We start from the raw sequence: 20,233 nt of genomic DNA, 5'->3' as shown, positions 1-20,233 counted from the left end.
CTGGTGTTTTCCTTTGTGTATTCTGTGTTGTTTTTTCCATGTTTCTAGTTTTATTTTAGGTTTTGTGTGTTATTGTCCCAGTTTCTTGTAGAATTTTATATCCTCCTGTTTCCTTAGAGTTTTTCCTAGGTTGTACTTTTGGTATTGTGTGAGTTAGTTTTTCTCCTATTGGTGCTGGTATTTGTTCCTTGTCCCCAGTGTTTAATGTCTAGCTCCACTCCCTGTGTTTGTATATGTTTCCTTGTTCTCCTGTTGAGTTTCCCATTTTATTTTGTAGTTGCCTTCCTTGTGTTTGATTCCAGTTTTTCTTCCTGCTCCAGTTTCCCTCCACTCTGATTGTCCTCACCAGTTTCACCTGTATCTTGATCGTCACACCTGTCTCTCTGCTTGTAATCACTCCCTGTGTATTTAGGTTCTGTGATTCCTTTTGTCTTTGTCAGATCATCGTATGTCTTCGTATGTCATCGTACGTTTTGCAAACGTGGCAGGCAGGACTTTCCAAAAATTCTCAAAAGCTAATTGGATAAAAATTCTGTCACATTCATGACGGACCAATCAGAGCAACAAGACAAAATGACGTCTCATGCATGCACTTCTATTAAGCTGACAGTTACTGCTGCTGTAGACTGTGAAAAGGACAGATTCCTGTTGAATAAAACTGATACCAAGTCCTGTTGGGAGACATACAGAAACATCGTCTCAGCAAAGACAAGCTTTCAGGTGTGGTTCTGCTCTTGTTTTAATATGAAATGTGGTCCACTTCCAATTAAACTGCCGCTCTTTTATAGCTACGTCAGAGCTAAAAGCTACCGTGGCAGCAGCCATTGGGTACATGGACAAACCCCAGCTGTAATGATCGCAAAGCCATAGTGGAGGAGACTGGGAGAAGAGCGAAAACATCTTTCCTGTCATAAAATTATTCCCTGTTGCTCAGTGTTTTTATAATGAAATGTTGTCCAGTCCTGACAAAACTGCTACTGTGGTTAAGTCAAAGCTAATCACTCCACTAGCAGCCATTGTATACAAACACAACAACTAACCACCACTGCCAACTCACAAACACACGCTGAAGCAGGCCAGCAGAAGAGCGAAAAACATCTTTCATATCATGAAAAGCTTTTAGAGTTTTGTTTATTCTTTACGACATACAGAAACATGGTCCAGTCCTAGAAAAACTGGGAAAAATTGTTAAGTAGAGTAGCAGAACTAAACTCCATCCATAGCTACCACTTCCTTCTCCTTAAATGACGCTGATAGGTCCAAATAGTGTTTGGTTTGGCACAAAGGTTGTGGATTGGAGCTATTCAAGATGGATTTGCCAGATGACAGAGATGGAGTCTGCCAAACCCATCTGCTTTGCAAGGTTAAACTAACAAGTCATATCAAGTAATTCATTGGTGCTAGTAAAGCATGCAGTTATTATTGCCCAGTGAAAAAAAAAAATTCTGTTTATTTACTGCTATATTAAAGACCCTTTAATCAACCCTCAGAAGACTGGTCTTTAACTTCTATGGAAGAAAATGTCCTCTTTTGGTGATTAAGATGAAAAATAATTTGTTTATTGATCAAGGAAAGAGAAGAGGGGAGAAAGCTTGCAGGGCAGTGTCAGTTTGAGCTTAGATCTGAAACTGACTTTTCCTTTAAGACAGTCAGATCAGACAAGAACATTCAGCACTAACTCCAGTCTATCCTTTATTCCTTTGTCGGTTTTTGTCATGTCATAAAGAAATGTTCATCCAGTGGTGGAATCGAACACGACTCTCAGCAGGTGCAGTATTAGTGACTGTGGATGAGATCAGTGAGGGAAAGTTAGTGATAAAACCTTGAGAGGTTGTCTGACTTTTACCTGTGGAGACTTGAGTCTCTCTCATTCTCATTCACTCCCTTGATCCCTCATGGATCATCTGCTGCTCAGCTGAGAAACGTGTGTACACGAGTGCATTTGTGCTAGTTTTATAGGTATCGGCAGCTTCATCCGGCCTGATTTGACTTCACACATGATGGCTGCATCATTATGAGTTTGCATGTTTTAAAGATAAAACTGTATTTTAGGTTCTAATAGCATTCAAATAGTTGTATAATACCAAGTTTAAGCAAGGATAGTCTGTTTCTCCTCAACTTTTGGGTTGGGCCATATGGACAAGTTCATGGGCCCAGGCCCATAGTGCCCACCCATAGCGCGAGTTTCCATTGTAACGTCTCAGACACGAGGTTCATTTTCACAGCTCTTATAGCTACAAACACCAACAAACACGCTCTTGACATCTCTCCCACACATAAATAGCATTACCAGCAAACACAACTAGTGCCAAATTGTAACAAATATTCATTTTTCAGCATAAGGTCTACAGGTAGGCCTGTTTCCCAAGGCTATGATAGTTAACTAAAACTAATGAAACTACTATATCTAAAATGTAAAAATCATTTTGGTAACTGAAATTTAGATAAAATCAAAGTCACGCAGAAAAATGAAAATAAATAAATAAATAAATAAAAATGAAAAAAAAACTAAGTCTGTATTGTTTGCTCACAAAACTAACTGAAAAAATTCAAGACAAAATGGTTCAGTCTTTGACGAGAGCATACTGCTTGACAAATCCTTTTATAATTTGCCTCTAGGCACAGTATTTTATGAGTTTATTCACTGCAGAAGTTAGAAACTGGTTATTTTCTAAAACAGTATTCTCTAACTTATTTTGAGAATGTGGGTATACCTGGGAGGCTGAATATGCAGGAGTGGTATCTGTTCTCACTTCGGTGAATATAATTTATTTACGAATTCTAAAATATTTATATCCACTTTAACCTCTCGCATCAAACTCAATATGATGGACCACCAACACTTTTCCCAGCATTCCAAGCCTGAGGAGTGTAAAATCAACCCATTTGAGTGGAAACAAATTATGTTTTCAACATAAAATGAAAACAAAAGTAGCCTGGAATATGTTTTTTATTGCTTGATTTTTATTTTCTATACCATTTGGGTTTCACTAAGAAGTGAAAACAAAATAAAAATAAAATCTATTGAAAAATCTCAAAGATAGCATTACCTTAGTATTTCCTGCTTATTTATATCTTTAATGATAGCTTGTTAAGTCGGAGATTCCATCCTTGGTTCCGATCTCTCTGTGGAGTGTGCACAACCAAATGACAAGCATGCTAAAAAACCAGCTGGGCGGTCCATAGTCTGCTGTTATGCCCCCCTGTACGCTGAACTACATGACCCACAATGTGACTGAAACTTGGCTGAAACTTCCAGGTGAGTCCTCAAAAAATGGCAGAGTGTAGAGACAGATTTATAAGACAGAAGAACGGAACATTGGTATAACTTTCTTCATAAGGTCATTTTAATCAGCATTCTTATTTATGCTCTCCTAAAACAATGAGCAGCTGTAACCTTCATCCTCATGAATTCATCATGTACTAGGGCTGAACAATTTGAAAAAATAATCTAACTGCAATTTTTTTCCCCCAATATTGCGATTGCAATTTAATATGCAATTATTAGGTTCCTCATCTTATGTTCTCTTCAACAAAATTAAAGCAATAAATCATTAAACCAAGAAGTATGGGCAGCTGATTTGGCGACTGCTGTAACCCTGATTTGTTATAGTTGTTTTTTTTTTTTCTTTTTTTTTAATGTGTAAAACTTCTCATGCTGCCATCAGCCAGAATTCACATCTAAAAGATATTTGTTTTTCAACAGGAATACTCCTGGTTAAATAAAGGTTAAATAAATATGAATATTTTCAAATTTTGATGTGATTAAGGGCTAAAATTATGTCCTTCAAAGCCCACCATAGTAAGTTGCTGCAGCTAGATACTCCTCACTAGGGATGCAACCACTCTCAATACAATATTCAACTGTTCAGTGATGTGTCCATGGCAAAGTAGGCATATGTAAAATGCATTTTTTCTGTTTTTTCAGATGGCTCCCTTAAAGGTTTTTACCCATTTCTTTGAACTGTTTGTATGCCTGTAGGTTTTTACGATGGAAGGAAAGCAATAAACACCAAGTGCCAAATTCCCTCTGTGCTCTAAAAATAAACCCAAAAACTAGAATAAAAACACCCTACTAATAATGGAGACCATGAAATGTGCACAAAAGAGAGTCCAGGCTTAAAGCCACACTATAGAGGATATTTGTGAGTGTGTGGAGTCTCACCTTGTCTGTTATAGTCATCCTGTTCACGGTGAACCATGTCCTTGTGTGCCTTGGTCGTCGTCCCGTACAGTAACCTGTCAAATATCAAAAGGATGTTTTCAATACAAATTCACTGTAATGCCTACATTTTCACTGAAACAGCATCACTGGGGTTTTTTTTTTTCTGTGCATTCATTGTGTTTATACACAAAACATAAATGCTGTCACTGATCTGCAAAACTTAGCTGTTACTTCTCAAAAAAAGATGACAAGCTGGTGAAATGATCCATCTAGATTTGATTTTAAAGAACATAGAATTGCTTATTGATATCATAGGATATTGAAAAATTCACTTAGAAGATTTAAAAACTCAGTTATCAATAGTAAAACGTTCTCGTGTGGAGAAAATTTTCTAAATAGTTTTTGTGCAAAAGTCATTACTACACTGAATGTCGCCAAGGCCTGCTGCAGTTAACCCTGTGAAGAACTCATCATGCTACACTTAAATGTTGTAATGACTGCAATGGCTGATGGGAAAAGTCCTGTGTGTGTGGTTGTAATATACAAACCTCTTCTCCTTAACCCTTAGAGGTCCACTGGCTATTTTTCCATTTTGACAGTTTTCCTTTGACAAAATAAACCGCTCAGAAAATGTATAACATGCTCGTGTTTGGTATAATCTTTTTCGGCACTATCTCAACTTTATAAAATTAAAACTATATATATTTTTAAGTTTAATTTACTGTATTAGATTTAGGGCCTCCAAAAACACAACAACCAACAAAAAATTATTTTTTAGAAATTGTTTTTAAAACAATATATTGTCATTTTAAAAAAGAAATTACAATATGCTGAAATTATGAAAAAAATACAGTCCTGTACAGGATGGTCCACTGTCCCCTATGTGAAACATTCATTTTTATATCAAATTAAATTGATCATATTTCCTGTTTTACTTGGCCTATTGACATCAAACAAAAACTGAAAGAAAGCTTAAGGATCAAACTTTCCACACAAAGTGAATCCAATGCAAAATGTGGCCTTGTTTTCATGATGTCATGTGACAAACGCAGCACATGATGAATTCACGCCGGTGTGATCGTCGATCTTTAAGAGTTAATTTCAGTTTTTGCTATAGACTGACTGAAAGGTATTTTCTTATTTGTCTCAGGTGATTAACATTTTGGATGAGCTTGTCAAATACATGCTTTTATTAACAGTATTTATTAATTCATGTATGTATTTCTAACATTGGGTTTCCCGGGACACTGACCTTCGGCCGTATGTAGGGGTGGCATTCACACATGAGTAAACGGCATGTGTTTCACTTATTAAAGCACATCTCCAATATTCATTTCTACTTTAATCCCTGTCTTTAAAGCACATATGTTGAGCCACCCAACCCTTTCCTCCAAGTCTTTAGAGTGTAAAATATCCAGCACAGGGTGGTTAATCTTAGCTGTGGTGTTGTATTAAAATATACAATTTAAATAAATAAAATAAAAAGTGAAGAGAAGCCTATTTGAATATATTTTAAAACTTGTATCACATTTATTTTTCCTGATTTTTTTTTTGTTTGTTTGTTTGGTCTCTCCCTGACAACTATCCTGTATTACTGAAAAAATATAAAACACTGAACACTCTAACAACACTAAAATGGAGCAGGAAAAAATACAATAAACTAACAAACTAGCAGTTAAACACCTTCAGAATGAAACTTGAATCAAAAGAGGGAAAATAAAAAAAAATCTTATCAAATAAATGTTAAACTAATATGACCTTGGTACACAAGGAGTTAAAATAATAAATATAGAATGAAATTCTGTTAGTTAATAGTGGAACTCTGTCCAAACAAAACTCAAATTATTAAGAGTAAGTTTAATAAGACAACTGGAATTTGGTGTTGAACGCCAGTTAGTAACCATGGGAAGCCAAGGTTCAAATCTGTCTCCTTTCCCACATGCCTTTCTCATGACTCTTTCTGACTCTCTTCTATGAATTTAACACATAAAAAGCCTAAAATAAAGCTTAAAAAGCATCAGAAATTAAACAGGATGTTAACTACAGCTGTGATGGGAAATAATGAAAACAGCTGGCTTCCCTTTAATTACAGTCGGGGTCACGTCTTCTTTTAGCATCATCCACTTAAATAATCCTGGACACAGAAATGATAAAAAAACAACAAAAACTTCATGTTCAAGTCGGACAGGTGCAAAAAAACCCACTTATAAAAATATCATCCCAAGCATTTATTTTATTTTCACACTTCTTCCCACTACTATATGGATACGGAAACATAAATGTTGTGTTTGACAATCTTGTATGACAAGATTTCTCTATTTAGTGTTGTATTATTCTTGTATGATCATTCTGCTGTTGTGTTTAAAATAAATCTTATTGCAAGTTTTCTACTATCAATCACACCTTGATACAGATAATACACATTATTAACACACGTAATAAACAAATACATTTTGTTGGCAGAGTGCAGAGACCATAACGGTGCATCACAAACAAACATACTTTGATAATTTGAACATGCAATCATGGAAAATGATGAGATTAAAAAGTCTTTAAGGCCTTAAAATTCAAACATATTCCTCTTCATTCTTCAGAAAAAAAAGTGAAAGCTGTAAAGATGGTATTTTTTTCACCATAGCAGTGGATAATCCTAATTATAAAAATGTCTGCAGGTGTTGGCAGCACTCTAGTCTTTCACATATAGTTCCAGTTTTGAGGAACATGATAATTTTTGGTGCGACAGAGGTGGCGCGAGTGGGCCTTGGATAGGACCCCAGCATGGCTTCCACCCACAGATAATTCTAGCATGTCATTTCTGACTCTCTCTCCTCGATGTTCTACTCCACCCACAAGGACAAGGTTATTTATGTTACATGAAATATTTTCAGCAGAAAATACTGAAGAGAACAGAGTCAAAAGACAATAAGATGAACTCTAAATTGTAGAAAATGTTGTGATAAAATGACAAAACAACAGACTGACTCTGACACTGGGCTTGATTTCTTCACCTCTCCCTAATAGGAAGTGGTGCATGTGACCAAAGAAGTATTAGCATCAGGTTTGACATTTTTCCCAAAGAGGATGCAACTCTGTCCTTTATGCACCAGCAGATAAATATGCTTTGCTGAGGAAAAATGTGCTGCTTGCTTCAAAATGACTTGGTTCTTTGTTAGCAAAGTCTGGGGCACTTAAATTTTTATTTACTGAGAGGAAATCACAAGAAAAGCACAAACTCAACCACACACCACCAGCTGTAGTTTGGGACTTGCTGACAGTTAAAAAAAGAAGTGAAATACTGAAAGAAATCATGAATGCTATGACTATGCTCCACTGTTTTCTGCAGGGTAATCAATGCTTCATTTAAAAAAATCAGCACCTGGCAAAGCATATTTTAATTTATTTATAATAAAGCTGGCCATATGAGTCTTAATTATCCTAATCACAGCTCCAAGAAAGCCCAGCAGAAATTCTCCAGTAAATTCTTTATTCTCCAGTTCACCATATATTCTGTATTTTTTGTCCCTAGTTTCTGTTTCTCTAAATCATTGTTATTCCAGCAGCAGCTCTGAGGTCTGACCTGGTCTGGTCCTGGTGCTGGTCAAAGGCCTTCAGGGTTTCACTGGATGAGTACGACTTCTGAGTGGGAACCCGGAGCCCCTGAGAGCTGATGGCACAGTCCTCACTGTCTCCTGATGAACCTTTTACACAGAGATAAACAAACATAAGTAGAATCAATCATTCTTCATAAACTATTTATGTAAGAACATAAAAAATAAACATTAAATTGCTGTATCTAGAAGTAGGAGGCAAAGATTTGTCACTCATACAGTAAATTTATGTTCATTTGAACATCAGATAAAATCAAGGTGTTTAATCACAGGAGGTTGCTCAGACTGAAGGAACGGGTTGACAATTTATTTTCCATCCACACAGACGGAGTCCATGCGAGCCCATTTTGCAGAGATCAAAGGAGAAACACACCAAATTTAACACATTATTTCTTTTTACAGCACTTTGGAGAGAAAATTCTGACAAAAACTTCCTGAAGTTTCCCCATGACAGTTTCTCTAAAGTGTAATTACTTCATTTTGGTCCTATTGTTTTAATTTTCATCTATTTGAGGGTTTGAACTAACCTGAAACTTTCCACTTACGGCGTTTGGAAAAGGGTAGAGGCTTTGAAAAAAAACTTGGAGGGTGATTGGTTGATCGTTCTAGCTGTCACATCTTTATGGGCCAATCAGAGCAACATAACACGTCAGTCGTAGTCCCAAACCAAGGTGTGCTACTACCAACGAATAAACTCCATTGATAGCTGCATAAAGCAAACCATGGCGACTGTAGACATGTCAGTACTAGAGCCTGGCCGAGTGATCGGCGGGTCGATTAATCTGGCCGATTATAGCGTATCACAGATTAATTAACATCAGCCAATATATAGCCGATATATTAACTTTTTTTGCTGTGTGGGGATTCTGTCGCTCTGCTGCTCTGCTCCTGTGTGTCCCTGCTCAGCCCGAGTGCCTGGCCCCTCCCCCTCACACACAAGCGAGTGCAGCAGCAGCGCTCCCCCACTCACTCACTCGGCTGCAGCAGAGAAGAGGACTAAGTCCAGACAAACGGCAAGAGAAACTGCATTTTCTTTAACTCCATGGTAAGCTGTGACTTCATAAAATAATACAATACTACACTTTAGTGCCCCGTGACAGTAACGTCCTCACGGAAACATGCTGTTAGGGCACATCAAGGAGAGCATGCTAGTTTTTTTCACATAGGTTTTAGAGAGCGTATTACAACGTTTTAGCATCGTCTAAGTTGCATCTTTGTGAAATAAACAAAGATAAATGCAACTGTTGCAGTTTGCTTTTTCTAAGTTATCAGAGGGTCTACAGTCCTTATGCTGACAGCGTTACTAATTAAAGTTCCTTATTTTAATTGAGTAGTGTTCTGCTTCTTTGTCTTGAATCATATTTTGGGCGTTATAAGAATTTGTGTTCATGTACAGTACATATCCTGTGTATATTAATGTTCTTATTTCATATATCGGCCAATATATCGGTTATTGGCCAATATATCAGATATCTGTCGACACATCGGAAATCTGCTTTTTTTAGCCCCCGGTATCGATATCGGCCCCAAAAATTCCAGTCAGTACACGACTTTTGTTGTTTTTTCAAAGAAAACAGCTCACTGTTGTTCTTTGTTCTTCATTTGATGAAAAAATGTCCTCAAGTTCTGATAAAACTTGCACTTTAGCAGCATTCACGTTAATCTCTTCGGCCATAATTGCACAGTTCTCTTGTTGCTGCTTGCTTACATCACGACTCCGCCTTGCCCGAAAGTACTGCCCTTCGTCACTGATTGGTCCTGTCACTTTCTAACTGGGCCCAAACTGTTCAGATGGGAGCTTTGCAAGATGGATTTGCCAGTGAGAAACATGGAAATGGGCGTATCCATCTGCTTTGCAAGGTTAGGTTTGAACATACATTTACCACTTAATTTCATATGACCATTGCCCTGCAACCTCTTTGACAAACAGCTGCAAAACAGCTGGAAGAACAACTTTCATCTACAAAAAGTACAACCATTCATGATGAAACTTAAATTAGATTTAGATACATACAAGATTTTGTTAGTATTTTTTCTAGTATAAAGAAATAATTTAATCAAAGCATTCATTAAAAATGTATGACCATTTCAAACAAATAACAAAAGAAAAGACCAGAGATCATTCATCAAACTTTCTTTAGTTTACCCACAATAAGTGAATTATTTACAGTTTATCATTATTGGTGTTTCAATTATTTTACAATTTGGCTAATTAAGTTATATATATATAAAAAAAACCTCAAAGTTATGATTAAAGTGAAATGACTTTTTATTGACAAAAACGGGGCTGCTTTTTTGTGGACTATAACTAGACTAAAGTTACACTAAACCTATAATGGTTTCAAAAAAAATAAATAAATTAAAAAAACATGACTAAACTGTGACAAAAACTGAAAGGCTTTTTGTTTTTTGTTTTTTTCAAAAAACTAAATCTCAAAATGCTGCCTAAATAGAGACAGCATATATATAGAGTTGCTATACAGAGACTAGCAGTGATTAACAAGACAACACCAGAGCAGAGCCAGAAAACCTGCAAAATTTTATTGTCGTCATATCTGAGAAAAAACGCTGGAGTGGAACTGCTTAAAAGCAGTACTTTAGTGTTTGGAAACATGGTGAAAATCTGTAATAAAACATTTTGATTGAGATGGAAAGAGTGTTACCCTGAGTGAAGCATTTAACAAGAAAGACGAGTAAATTAAATGTGAAAAAAAACCTTTATTATGCATGATAAAATATAAAAATACTAACTATGTAAAACATCTATTTGACTGTACTTCTCCTTTCTTCATATATTTAAACAAAATATGATTTTCAGGATGTGGGTGCAGGGTTGGATGCATGCGTAGCTAGAAACGGAATAGTCTGTTTGGGATTAAAGCTCAGATCAGGCCCAGAATTATCCGGCCATCCAAACTCATGCACATTGTCCCTGAGCTCAGCCTGTCCCACAAACTGTCCCTATGGAAAAGCCTGATCCAAACCCATCCATCCATTATTATCTTCAACTTGCTGGCAGTGGGCTAAGCAAGTAAACCCAGTTTTCCTGCTACTCCAAGGAGAATCAGTGGCATCTTTTTTAAAAGTTTGGCTATTATAATCAAATTTTAAAAAGCAATTCTAAGCTGTTTGAATGGCATTCATCTGTTCTGGTGAGATCTGAAAGAAAGAAACACCTAAGAAGGTTTTATTGTATAAAATAAACAGAGCTGTAAGGATTATGTGTGGACATGCAGATATGAATCCATGCTGAGCATGCATTGGAGCTTTTCAGAGAGTTTCAGTCTGTTAACAGGAACTACAGTCTCTTGTTCACACACTTCATCAGTAAACTGAGTTGCTGCAGAGCAGATGATCAGCGGAGGCTGTTGTTTCTTTTTCCTCCACCTTTGTGAGCGGTTGCATGCTAGCTCTTTCTTTCACATCTCCTGCTTACACTGCCAGCTGCGGCACTTACTTTAACTACTTTCCCCCCTAATTATGTCAAAAACATTCATTCAAAGACAAGTCTGATATAATGGTGATACAAACGCATATGTACTATAGATAAATTGCTCTAAGTACTCGAAGTTCTTACTGAAAAACTTTAGAATTTAAGATGGTCTATGGTCTAAGACTGGGGTATTTCAGATGCACAGGCAGTCCCTTTGAACACAGATTTTTTTTAAACATATATTCTATTTTTTCTATTTTTAGTTGCTGCAGTAGTATCCTTCAACAGTCTGCCCTGAAATATGGCTGCCATGTTACCCTCCATATTTACAGAAGAGGAAGTTATATCCCCCTAACACTCCAATGGCTGTTAAATTATCCAACTTTCTTTTAACGTCACAGGAAAGATCCATGTAGAGATAGAACATATTCTAAAGGTCAAAGGTAGATAAACAGAGAATCACTCAGACTTAACCAATTACCCAGGTAAAGAAAAAGTAGATAAAAAGGCTGCATTGAAATAACTCACCTGTGTAAGGTCCCTCCTTGTCCTTGCGGCTCTTGGAGAGAGAGCAGTATGGACGTCGCTCTTTCACTTCCATAATGCTTCTGCTTGTGCTGCTGGCAAACATACAGGCATGCTGCTGCTCAGCTGCATACACAGAAAGACTGACGGACAGACGGAGAGAAAGACACGCAGAGATCCAAGACGAACAGAAAGAGAGGGAGAGAGACAGAGAAAGAGAGACAGGCAGGCCGTTGTCCTCCACCTGCAAACAAACAGAGACAAAGAGGAGTCAATGACATACTGTAATAATAACACTGTATAATGCTCTCTTCTGCTGACTCACTGCAAACATCAACATCCAAACTGTTTGTTGTTTAATCAGCGATAAAACTCTCAGGACCAGCATCATGCTCATTTTACCAGTGGTTAGCCACAAGACAAGTTAGAAATGTTTGTTCATAAAAAAGAGCATCAAGGCTACACCGAAGAAGCATGGTTGAAACTCGGGTTTTCAAACCCATTTTCTAGACACTAATCGCTGAATTCTAGTAGTTAATCATCATTAATCACAGTTTTCATTGCATGTTTAAAATAAATCAAGATAAATTCATTTTACAGTGAGACGGTGAAGCAACTCTTGATGTGAGAATAAAATGTATACATAAAATCTGCCTCGTAATTCTAACTATTATTTTTTCTTTTAAATAACACTGCTTTGACTTACAGGTAAGAAGCAAGACTGCATGTACAAAATGACTCACTTAAAGCAGCAAAATTAAAAGGAAACTGTTTGTTATAATGCTTTTATTTTGTAATCTGCATGGTCTTGAACTGAAAGAACTTTGTGATGGGGGGGTGTCAGATTTAATTTTGAACTAGAGAACTTACAGTAGGCAACAATATTTGCTTTACCACATAAAATAACTTTCTATGGTTGAAAATATACCAAAATAGCTCAAATAAATGGTTAAAAAAATACATGTTTGATATCAAAGATAGAGGTGTAACGATTCATCAATGAATATTGATACATTGATTGGTTGATTAATGATCTAATCAAATCGATGGAAAGTCGAAACACCAATTTAAATCGATGCTTTAAGCTACGCTTTTATTTTGAAATTCCCCAAAAGCCATTTGACAGTTTCCCACCCCGGCAGCGCACTAAACAAGCTATCTGCAGGCTAGCTGAGGTAGCGCGGGTGTCTTCTGACGCTGCAGACTCCAGATAAACAGAGAGGAAGACAGTCCACTGCTGCATGTCTACATTGAAACTCTGATTTTATTTCACCCTCTCATGTTAGATTTATACGGAGCCCCTTAAGGGACATAGGAGAAAAAAAAAAATTTAAGAGACAAAATTTTTTTTAAGGGACATGGAAAAAAAAACAATTTAAGGAATTTTTTTTTTGTTTTTTTTTTTTTACACAACACAACTCACATGGTGTTAAAAGCTAAAGAATTAAAAATGGGTCATAAGACGAGACTTAAAACACTCCACTGTTGGGGCTGTTCAGACATGGTGGAGCAGAGCGTTCCAGAGTTTAGGGCTGACCACAGAAAACGCCCAGTCCCCCCTGGTTTTAAGTCTCGTCTTAAGCACAACGAGCTGGAGCTGGCCCTCAGACCTCAAAGCGCGCGCTGGTGTATAAATCTGGATGAGGTCTGAGATGTACTGTGGGGCCTGTCCTTCCAAAGCTTTAAAAACAAACAATAAAATCTTAAAATCAGTTCTAAAATTAACAGGAAGCCAGTGCAAAAACTCAAGAATTGGGGTGTTATGTTCAGGTTTTTTGGTTCCTGTTAAAAGTCGTGCCGCAGAGCTCTGGACTGACTGTAAGCGTGAAAGTGCTCTTATGCAAGATGCCGGTGTAAAGTGCATTACAGTAGTCCAGGCGTGAAGATATAAAAACGTGCACGACTTGCTCAAAGTGCTTAAAAGATAAAAACGACACAACTTTTGATAAAAGACGAAGGTGATAAAAAGCCTGATTTAATGACTGTTCTGATCTGTATGTTGAGTTTAAGATCACTGTCCATGGTGGCGCCAAGGTTGGTGGCAAAGGGTTGAACATTGTCTCTGAGGGAGCCCAGGCCCATAAGGGGATCAGTGGGTCCAAACAACACAATTTCTGTTTTCCCCTCATTTGTCTCTTTCTTCTCATTGTTTCATTAAAGATTCACCTGTTATCAGATTCTTCATTCATGGATTTAAAGCAAACCTGCTTTCATTAGTATGGAGGTCACAGAGTTTCCCCTCCTCATGCCCTTCAGTATGAACCCCGTGTACCTGCATGCATAGCTGCTCCGACATCTGTTTCACTGCACTGCAGCGTGCCAAAACATCTAAACATAATTACTGTTTGTGTCTCATGTAAACGGCTTCTTATGAATGCAAATTCACTGTAACCCCTAAAATAATGTGATTTTCTTTTACATGTAGGAGAAACTTTGGAAGAATAAACACCAATATAGCTGAAAAGCACACCCTTGTCTGGAGGCGAATACATTTTTCCTTAACAAATGCAAGCTGAGAATGCATCCAAGAATTTAAACACTTTATTTGCAGTGTCTTAATAAATAGGAGATGTTTACAGTACATTTGCAGCCTTAGAAAAAAAGACGTTTTATCTTAATTTTTTGGCAGCAGTGGAGCTTTCTGATAGTTCGCGATGTTAATGTATGTAATTTAGTCCAGCCATCTGGTATTTGAAAGATGTAAACAAAAACATTAGATGGAGAAGGGTGCAGCAGAAGAAAAAATCCTCTTTACAAATAAATCATTCTGTAATTTCTCCACTCTCTGATGTTTTTAGTGATTTTCTTTCTCATTCCAGAAAACAGGGTCAGGGACCAAAACAGTTAGATTGGTTCGATTAAACAACATAAACAAACACAGAGGTGGTGTGAATGCATCATAGTCAATAAAAATGGTGCAAAAAACAAACACGTGAGAATGTCAAACTCCATCAATCATTCATGTTCAGAGGATGGGTGTTTTACTCTTGTATGTATCACAGTAAACATTAAATATGGTTTCTTTGTGTATGTACTGTCTTCACAGTTATTTTTTTTAACCTCCAGTTTAAAAAAGGGATGCACTTCATGTCCTGTGAGGTCCACAGGGGACCCAGGATCCACACACCCTTAAAGGGATATTTGCCCATTGCCATAGTCCCTATAGTCTTCGTAATAGGTTTGTTTCCTTTAGTTGTCGGTGCAAGCTGTTTTTAGATCTGGGGGGCTGATATGCCAGCTGCTCAGCTAATGCTATGGAGACAGACGGTTTTTCTGGCTTTTCCTCACCAAACTCATCAAATACACAATCCAGCAACTCCAAAATGCTCTCGTGGACAAGTTGGGACCTGCACATTCACCACGATATGAAATAATACAGTATAATTGTGTAACATTATGTCACATGAAGCAAATACTTGAAACTACTTTCTTGAGTAAACCACTGGGCGGAACGACACAGTGTGCACCTCAGGCAGTGCCGTAGTTACTTGGTTTCACCTGGAGTATCATTGGTTGGGTGTAGCAGAACGGTTTCTTCTCAAGTTTTGCTGATGGAAGTACCTGCACTGAACATGCGCTTTTGAAATCACTCCGTCCAGCGGCCATGCCTGGAGTGTAGTTTGGGCTTTGCATTTGCCTCTAAAACAACTTCATCATCATTCATAATGTAAAAACAAACCTATTACTAAGACTATAGGGATTATGGCAATGGGCAAATTTGCCAAAATATTGAAGTATCCCTTTAAACCCTGTTCAGACCAAAGATTCAGGATTTAAACATACAGTGGATCCAGAAAGTATTCACTTTTTCCACTTTTTACTATGTTACAGCCTTATTCCATAATGGATTAAATCCATTTTTGGCCTCAAAGTTCTAGATACCAGTTACTGACAAAGTCAATAAAGTTTGTTTTAAAATTTTGCAAATGCACTAAAAAAAAAAAAAAACAGCAATTACAGCCTAAAGTCTGTCCATGTATGATGCTACGAGCTTGGAACACGTATTTATAGGCAGCTTCTCCCGTTCTTATTTGCAGAACCTCTTCAGCTCCATCAGGTTGGATGGGGAGCATCGGCGCACAGCCATTTTCAGATCTCTCCAGAGATGCTCAATTCAAATCTGGGCTCTGGCTGGGCCACTCAAGGACATTCACAGTTTTCCTGAAGCCAGCATGGTTTTGGTGGTGGGAAGAAGCCGGAGTACCCGGAGAGAACCCAAACATGCATGGGGAACACCTGCAAACTCGGCACAGAAAGGCCCTGACCGAGGAGCGGACCAGGGACCTTCTTGCTGTGAGACAACAGCGCTGACCCCTGCGCCGCCGTGCAGCCCTGAATATTTATCTCTATGTTTTTTTAATACATATTCATATTTGCACAAGTGTCAAACTAACTTTTTTCACTTTGTCATTATACAGTATTGTGTGAAGAATGTTGAGGTAAAAATGAAAATAATCAAATTAATTTTGGAATAAAGCTGTAAGACAACCGACGTGGAAAAAATTAAAGTGCCGTGAATACTGTACATCAGTGATACTCAACCTGTGGCTCTCAAGCCGCATGTGTCTCTTTAGTGACCAGTCGTGGCTCTTTTAAGGCTTCCTTTAAAATAATCCTCCCGAAATCCTCTATAAAGGTGAAAACTGTCAGCAGTAAAGACTCATTCGACTCATATCAATAAATCTAAGTCCACACAAAGCAGACGGACTTTAACTTCCAAATTCAAATGAAAACTTGTGTATTATTACTGTCGGATGCATGCTGGACAGAGGAACGTGCATAAAAGAGCGTGGAGGAAGTCCGCTGGTGGCGTGTCTCTTGATTAAGTTCATTCATAGAGGCGTGCTGTCTTGTGTTCAAAGTGTAGCTTCTAATGCCCTCCTTTGAACACATTTCTTCAGTCACTTCCTGCCGATGCTCTCCCATACTTGCATTTGGTGACAACTTTTGCGATGCGCATCATCATCAACAAGCCAAAGACGCACAGATCACATCTTAGAATAATGTAAAATTGAGTAAAACTTGTCCAAACGTGAGTGTTTTATTTGATCTTAAATGTGCTAATGATAAATACTGTCAAAAGGACAGAAACAGAAAAACGAAACCAACAAACTGGCAGAACGATTTGCGAGGGGGAGCTGCAGGTGTGAGGCAGGGCTGGCTTTAGCCATTTGGAGGCCCAGGGCAAAGACCAATATGAGGACCCTCCCTCTTTAGCTAAAAGCAATAATAATTAGAGGAATACAAATAGAAAGCATAACTTTAAGTTAACAGAGTCACAGAACTACAGTAAATTTCCAAATATGAAATATTAACACCCAAACAGACACCCATGATTCATCAGTTCTCTTCTCATAGCTCTAAGTCGACACGTTCTGATATTTTAAAAAGACTTTAGTCCAGGTAGAACTTACATAAATTAAAACATATGCTTATCATCAGTGAAATATCCTTTCCTCTGACACTACAGACATTTTTATGTAGCCTATTGCGTCCCATTAACAACACAATAATCCACCAATTCTTTTTTTCTTTTCAGTTATGGATAGATTCATCATCACAGGCCCGGTTTTGGATGGTGGCTCTAGGAATAGTATTTTTAAGACAGTGTGGCTCCTGGGTAGAATAAGGTTGAGTACCGCTGCTGTACATCAAAAACACAACAAAAGGGTAAAGGTTTCTGCTGACGTTGTTATTGTTAACTTTGGGTGAGCCCCCAATCTCATCAGAAGTGACATAATAGTGACTTAATGGTAATATGCCAATGCCTGTGTTTTATGTTGAACCTGAACCTAAATCATCAGGATGTGGGAGTCTGTTGCTTGGTCTTACAGCCTGTTCCTGATTGATTTTAGCATCCAGAAAAGTTTTATTTTCTTAAAAAGTTAAACTGCAAGGTTTGAGACTGATTTGCATTTCTGAAACAGTCTGGTGATTTCAGGCTAAAATTCATGCAAATATATATCACCAAATTCTCTCCCTCTTCTGTCTGAAAGCAGTGTTTTCTTTGGTTGAGAGAGCAGAATCACAGCTCTTCAAAAAAGTTCCAAGCTCCAGAGAAAATCTCCCTGCTTTGCTCCAACTCAGGCACTGTCACATTAATTAAATATTATAAGCCCATCATTACATATTCACTGTAACTGTCATGCTCTTAATTCTGCACTATAGGGTGTAAAATGATGTATTCTTCAGGTAATTCCAATGATCTGCTTGGATGCTCAGCCGCTTTCTGTGAGTCAACCAGCCTGAAAAACTGTTTAAATGTTCTATGTGAAAGTGCAAAATTAAACAAATCATAAATAATGATCCTCAAACGCATCAGATTTGTGTTTGGTCTTTTTATTTAAAAATGAGGGCAATGGAGAGAGACTGAAATATACCCAAGATGCATCACTCTTTACACTGAGACGCCTACCTCAATCAGCAAATTATACAATAATACAGCAATGACTCAAGAGGAAAAACAGAGAATTAATTTGCTGAATTTCTGTTTCAGATGCTGTTTTTTTATGCTGAGTTATGTGTATGAAGGTAGATTTGATCCTGTGATGGGATGGTAAGCTGAGAGGATAAATCCACAGGCTGTCAGCAGTTCTTTGAATCATGCGTGCCTCTTATTTACACACAGATTCAGCGGCTGCCATCAGTGGGGAGGGAGAACTTTCTGGAATCACAAAACACTAAAATGATATTTAAGACGGCTACAACTAGCAGCAATAATACTGGTGAACGTCTCTACAATGGGTCGATTTAACATCAAATTCAGAAACAGACAAATGGGAGAGATATCTGCTTGTAGTAGAAGAGAGTGTGCTATCAGAAGAGAGATAGAGAGAACACGGCTCAGAGAGAGCAGTAAAGACAGGCAGCAGTGGTCAGACAGATTTATAAGCCTTCAACTTAATCAGAGACACTGATCCTTAAATCCTCTACCTTCTGGACCTGTGTGTATCCTGATATGTGTGTGTTATTCATGTGCAGGATTCCTTGGTTCTGATGTATTTTGCTGTCTTGGTTTTTCATCTCCTTCTGTTAAATTCAATCCTCTTTTATTTTTTCCATTACATTTCCTAGCTTGTTTAGTCTTTGTTTTTCAGGACAAGAATATCTAAAGATGTGCTGTTAGATACAAACAGAAATCACCCATTAGAGCAGCGTTACTCAACCCCGCTCAACAGGAGAGCAAAATTGTTGAAAAATAGCTTCGTAAGAGCCACAATCTAAGGGTGAAAAGGAGCAAACATGAGTTAAAGTGGCCTAAAAAATAATCTGAAGTGGCAAAAATGGTCAAAAAGTGGCAATAAAAGGGCAAAAAAAAATGGATGAAAAGGGGGGAAATAGGTATAAAATTGCACAAACTGGGTAAAAATGGACAACAAAAATGAGTTACAGGTGGCAAAAACAGCAAAAAATGAATGAAAAATGACAAATGGGCAAAAAGCAGCAAGAGCGGCAAAAATGGGGAGAAAAAAGCAAAAAAAAAAAAAAAAGGGGGGGGGGGCGCAATTGCAAATAGCAAAAAGCAGTATAGAGGAGGCAAAACTGGTTTAAAAAAAAGGCCAAAAAATAGGATAAAAGTGGCAAAAATGGGCCAAAAGTGGTAGAAAAGTGGCAAAAATGAACTTAAAAAGCGACAATATGGATTAAAATTGGCAAAAAAAAAGAAAGAAAATGGGCAGAGCATTTTGTTCATAGAAATGTTGCCAATGTCCAATCTGTTAACATGGAGGAGGAAAGGTTTAGGATGTATTCATAGCTGCACTTTATGGACAAAAGTATTCGGCCACACATCACCTTTGCAAGAAGACGATTCATGAAATTTCCTCCATGCTGGATAATCCACTGTCAGCTGTGGAGCGTTTAGGAACAACAGCAACTCTGCCACAAAGCAGAAAACCACGTAAAGTCACAGAGCGGGGTCAATGGCTTAGGTGCATGGTGCGTAAAAGTCATGAACGTTCTGCTGATTCCATTGCTGACAAATACTATTGAATTTCCCTTTGGGGATAAATAAGGTTCTTGTATTGTATTGTATTGTACTATAATTCCTCTGGAATTATAACCTGACAGGAAAGATGGATTGTTTCACACATCCATCTGGAAAACCTTCCATAGATGGCATTTGGGAAAGGGCAGAGTTTAAAAAAAAAAAAAAAAAAAAAAACTCAGAAAGTGATTGGATGAAGATTCTATCCGTCACATCTTTACGGGCCAATCAGAGCAACAAAACACGTAAGGTCATAGCCCCAAACTGATGTGTGCCGCTACTGACAAGTCAACACAGAGAACTGCATAACGCGGACCATGGCAACTGTAGACATGTCAGTACACGACTTTTGAAGAGAAAACAAGTCACTGCTGTTCGTTGTTCTTCTTTTAACAAAGAAATGTCAAGTTCTGAAAAAAATGGCACTTTAGCAGCATCCACATTAATCTCTTCCTCTATAATTGCACTGGCTTCTTCTTGCTGCTTGCATACGTCACGACTCCGCCATCCCCAAA

General features: G+C 37.7%; 1 protein-coding gene across 1 annotated transcript in view; it reads right to left on the bottom strand.

Moving 5' to 3' along the window:
- LOC121508424 (teneurin-3) overlaps positions 1 to 20,233 on the bottom strand; it is a 168,062-nt gene that overhangs the window by 15,233 nt on the left and 132,596 nt on the right. Inside the window, exons 4-6 of the mRNA XM_041785279.1 lie at positions 11,735 to 11,975; positions 7,743 to 7,863; positions 4,166 to 4,239 (exon numbers count right to left, since the gene is read on the bottom strand). Of these exons, the coding sequence (XP_041641213.1) occupies positions 4,166 to 4,239; positions 7,743 to 7,863; positions 11,735 to 11,837 (298 nt within the window). The 5' untranslated portion in view covers positions 11,838 to 11,975. The remainder of the gene's footprint in view (positions 1 to 4,165; positions 4,240 to 7,742; positions 7,864 to 11,734; positions 11,976 to 20,233) is intronic.

This window comes from Cheilinus undulatus, linkage group 4 (assembly GCF_018320785.1).
Source record: "Cheilinus undulatus linkage group 4, ASM1832078v1, whole genome shotgun sequence".
Lineage (NCBI taxonomy): Eukaryota > Metazoa > Chordata > Actinopteri > Labriformes > Labridae > Cheilinus > Cheilinus undulatus.
This window is presented reverse-complemented; position numbering and strand designations above follow the sequence as displayed.